The 5,000-nt window shown below is 47.9% G+C and overlaps 1 protein-coding gene across 1 annotated transcript in view; it reads right to left on the reverse strand.

Moving 5' to 3' along the window:
- The window catches only part of LOC131343186 (inositol 1,4,5-trisphosphate receptor-interacting protein-like 2), a 3,110-nt gene extending 337 nt beyond the window's left edge, over positions 1 to 2,773 (reverse strand). Inside the window, exons 1-2 of the mRNA XM_058374647.1 lie at positions 902 to 2,773; positions 1 to 606 (exon numbers count right to left, since the gene is read on the reverse strand). The exon at positions 1 to 606 is cut by the window's left edge and continues 337 nt beyond it. Of these exons, the coding sequence (XP_058230630.1) occupies positions 976 to 2,442 (1,467 nt within the window). The 5' untranslated portion in view covers positions 2,443 to 2,773 and the 3' untranslated portion in view covers positions 1 to 606; positions 902 to 975. The remainder of the gene's footprint in view (positions 607 to 901) is intronic.
- Positions 2,774 to 5,000: the final 2,227 nt, after the last annotated feature.

Consider the following 5,000-nt stretch of genomic DNA (forward strand, 5'->3'; position numbering starts at 1 on the left):
AGTGTGTTATTCCTCTCACACCACAGCGACTCACTGACCATTACAATCCTCTGTTTATTAAAGAATGACAAGTTCCACTTTATATCCATTAATAGTTACATTTAATATCCTGAAACTAGTCATTAACTAGTCTTTAACTAGTTTTTAACTAGTCTTTAACTCTGACTGAGACTAGACACTAACAGCCTCCAGTCCCTGAGCAGCCCCCAGGCTTCAGGAAGAGAGAGAGTAAGGAGAGGGAGGAGTGTTTATAGCTGCTATAACCGGAGCGACAACAGGAAGTAGCTCATGACACATTAAATACAACTATAAACGGATAAAAAGTAAAAACAACTCAAATGGTGCAAACTTGCATGTGCTGTTACACAAAAATAACCTAAAGACATGTATTTTACACTAACAGTATCACACACAGTTTTGCAGTTTAGTGCAGAGACACAACATGATGACACTGTGATATATCAGGAGTTATAAATACTGTGTGTGTGTGTGGAAATTCGTGCCCTTATGATAAACCTGTCCCTGTCCCACATGGTGACTCTGAGTCAACACAAAACTCAAGCAGATCTTTCACATGTAGAAATTTATATCACCTGAAAAACACAGCTGAGCACACACACACACACACACACACACACACACACACAGCTCAGTAAGAATTATTTTTAAAAATCTTTAGCCTTTGACCTGAACTAGCGCAGCTCATGGAGCAGTTTCGAGATACAGTACATTGAGAAGGATTTGTACCAGCTCGCGTTTCAGTACTTCTATTTTCCCCCAAAATAAAAATTTTAAGCATTTTAAAAATACCACAAGAAATGAAACACAACCCTTTCTCATCTTCTGCTCTCTACAGTCATATTTTCCTTTAACACATATGTCTCATTTTAGTAAAACACACCTGATGCTCCACGACGCCTGAGTGCTGAGGGTGGAAGCCGTGTAGACCTGAGAGTCTGGAATAACATACGGCATCTACTCAGCATCCATGTGCTTACAGTGAAGCCCTCGTCCTAGGGCCGTCCTCTGGGGACGCCCGAGACGGATTAAACGAGGCAGATGAGTCCAGGAGTAGGAGAGACGAGCACCTACCAGGTCCAGAGTATCTGCACCGAATTCGGCCCACAGGTTAGATGGCGCTGTTTCCTTAAGGACCTTCGGCAAAGCGACAGATTCGGGAAGAAGTCCTTTGTCACCTCCGAGAAGGAGATGGTGGAGACTCCTGGCTTGTAGCCCGTCTCTTAGGAACCACAGCAGGTCTTCCATCCTGTCCATGAGGTGTCGGTCCTCCCAGGCTTCGGACGGCGTGCTGAGCAGGAGGCGCATCCAGGCAGTTTTCAGAACATAGGATGAAAGAACCCCTTTCCACTCTGCGCCAGCTCGGTGGTCTAACGTCTGCCCACCGAGGTCACGCACTTCCTTCAGCAGCTGAAGGCACTTGAGATGGCAGGAGCTGGCAGGGAGCTTGGCTTTCAACCATCCAAGAAGCTTCTGCTCCTGCTTTGGGAAGTAGACCGTCCAAAGGTCTTCGGAACGCTGAGCTCCCGGGGATGCGACCAAAAAGGCGGATTCACCCAGAGGAAGTGCCGGGATGAGCCGGACGCCCATGGAGATGTGGCAGCAGACGTAGTCGGAGCGTGGTGTGAGGTGAAGCCGTACACGCTGACCCTCACTGAGAGAGAGACTGAGTAAGCAGCGCTGCTCAAACGGGTAGCGTACGGCTGACAGGCAGCGCTGAGACGCGCAGTAAAACCAGCGCATCACCGAGTCCGGACTCAACCTGTAGACTCCGGGGGAACTGTTCGAACGCAGGTAGGCATCTGTGAAGGCTTTGTGGCGCCGTGGCCACTCCTCCTTGCGTGGCGTCTCCAGAGTGACCAGTGGTGCACCACCACGGTTGTTACCGCGACTACAAGGCTCCAGTTTGAGCCCTCGGGGAAGCCTAAGCGGAACCAGGATGTCAAAACAATCCGGCGAACCCACTTTGTGCTCCTCGTATGAGCTACCGATCTGAATGAAGTCTCCACGAAATGCCAGAGACGACTCTGGAAGGACGTCGGCCCGTCCGACCCGTACCAGCTCACTCACCAGCTTGGCCACGTGAGCCTTGCTGTGGCCGAGAACGTGTGGAGAAAGGCGTACGTGTCTCTCGAAGTGCTCCTCCAACAACTCCCGTTTAGGACCTGCAGGTTTTCCAGCCGCAGCATGAATACCTCGTTTAGCAGCTCCAGGTTGAGAGGAGCAGTACCTGATGAAGAAATAACACAACACAAAGGCCAAGAAGTACTTGATGAGCAGAACAGATCCAGTTCCGTGATCAGAGCAGCCATCTGATCGTTCGTCAGAACCTCGCAGGATGAAATGATGAAGCAGAAGCAAAACGCCGAGGATGCAAGTAACCAGAAGCCAGAAAACCCTGAGGTTTAGCGTGTAGGCACTCATCCTCCTGCAGTCCAGGGCCTCTGAGCTCTCACAGGCATGGACGAGGCGGTTAGCCCATGCTGAGTCAGTCTGCCAGATGTTCAGGACTATCAGGAGTTCTCCTCGCTGTTCTAAACTCTCTAAAAGTTCCTCTAACCTCGCAGGCAAAGTTTACACGATGGGGTTTTGTTTGCCGAGTGCCACGAGTCTGCTCATTCAGGATGTTTGAAAATCCCCCTCTCTCGTACGCCGAGCGCTGTGTGAAACGAGAGAGCAGCCGCTGGAGTGTGTGTGTGTGTGTGTGTGTGTATGAGCTCAGAGGAAATGCCAAACTCTTGAGAGAGGAATTTCTGCTTAAAAAAAAAAAGTGAGCCAGTCAGAGTCACACTCCTCCCTCTCTATACCCCTCCCCCCCCATTTAAAGAGACATGGAGGAAGAACACCACGGACTTCCTGCTTCATGTTGTGTCCAGAAAAGCTGACTTCTGCTGAGCCTCTGGACTTCAGCACATCTGGATATAATACTTTATGAAACTTCATAGAGGCATGTTTATTTATATTATTTTTTTATTGTCTGTAAGATAAACAGGAAATTTTAAGGTGTCAGTGTTTGTGCACAACAAACTGACGAGAGGATGATGTCAGACAGGGAGTGGACGCTTTAACTAAACTAAACAAAAGATTATTGAGGGAGTTACTGAGACACTCCAGGACTCACACACATAAACACACACACACACACACAAACACACACACACACACACTCATCCCCATGCCCTGTCACTACAATACATCCCCAGTTCCTCCACAGAGTGTGTGAACACTTCCTGACCTCCTCCTGCTCCACATCTGACCCAACAAACAGGAAGCAGAAGCGAGTGCCGCGACTCTCTCGACCCCGAAGGTTTTGCATGTGAGTGCTGAATTTTCATATGGCCGTGGCACACAGTGAAGCCGTTGAGAAGCTTGGATCTCTCCAGCGTCACACTGTGGTGTGTAAATCCTGCAGAATTCTGAGGGTCACGTCACCGTCCACTCAGCAGTCCGAGTTTGTCTCTTCTCTACTGAACATGTTCAATAGACTTTGTTGGTGTACTGTTTATTTTTTTATTATTATTTCTGGGCATATACAGTATATATATATATATATATATATATATATATATATATATAGAAAGAGAGAGGGGGGGTGAGAGAGAAAGAGAGACACAGAAAGAGAGAGAGAGGGGAGAGAGAGAGAGACTCTTCTATCAGCTCCTTATCAGACACCTCTGTGTAAAATAGCGACTCTATAAATACACCTGGTCTTTAAGTGAGTGCTGTGACACAGACGTCTGGGTGTTATTAACATTAATAACTGTTTCCTCCACACAGGGAGTGACTTAACCTCAGCTTTCAGGAAGCATCATGTGGTAGAACACACCAGCTTGTGATCACATGATCACCACATGCTCCTGTTAACTGCAGGTTCAGGAGGACTGGGTTCCTCAGGGTTCTCTAACAGCCTGGTAATCATCATGCCTGTAGTGGAGCACATCTAAAGTGTCTTTAAGTAAGTTTTTGTTTAGAAATCAGAATTGATTAAAGTAGCTGTTTGTGATTTTTCTGCAGTCTGTGATTCCAATCCAAATGAACTTCAGCTTTCCCTCCATCAGTTTCGCTAAAATAAAATGGGCAGGCTGGGTGATTCTGTTCTAAATAGAGGCGGAGCTAATTTCAGGGCTGTAAAACTGTCACACCCATAATAGAAGGAGTGCATTAACATTATAAAGCTGTGTGATCTGGGTAAGAGCTTCACTCCTGTACAGTTTGGACGTTGTGTTTCAGCTGGAGCTCCTGCTTCTTCTGCTTCACCTGATCTTCTCTCCATCAGCACTGCTTTCAGATCACATTCACACTGAGCTTCTAAACCTCCTGCTGGACTTCATCTGGACCGAGCCCTGGGTTTAACCACGTGACTGAAGACTTCAAATGTCGATCAGTTCCTCACACTCCACTGACTCACACTGTATCTGCTCATGTCTCACTTAGACACACTCACTCACACACACACACACACTCCACTGACACACTCTCTCCCTCCCACACACACACACACACACACACACATTCCACTGACACACTCTCTCCCTCCCACACACACACACACACATACACACACTCCACTGACACACTCTCTCCCTCCCACACACACACACACACACATACACACACTACACTGACACACTCTCTCTCTCACACACACACACACACACATACACACACTCCACTGACACACTCTCTCCCTCCCACACACACACACACACACACACACACACTCTACTGACACACTCTCTCCCTCCCACACACACACACACACATACACACACTACACTGACACACTCTCTCTCACACACACACACTCCACTGACACACTCTCTCCCTCCCACACACACACACACACACATACACACACTACACTGACACACTCACTCACACACACACACACACTCCACTGACACACTCTCTCCCTCCCACACACACACACACACACACACATACACACACTACACTGACACACTCTCTCTCACACACACACA

This window comes from Hemibagrus wyckioides, linkage group LG02 (assembly GCF_019097595.1).
Source record: "Hemibagrus wyckioides isolate EC202008001 linkage group LG02, SWU_Hwy_1.0, whole genome shotgun sequence".
Classification (NCBI taxonomy): domain Eukaryota; kingdom Metazoa; phylum Chordata; class Actinopteri; order Siluriformes; family Bagridae; genus Hemibagrus; species Hemibagrus wyckioides.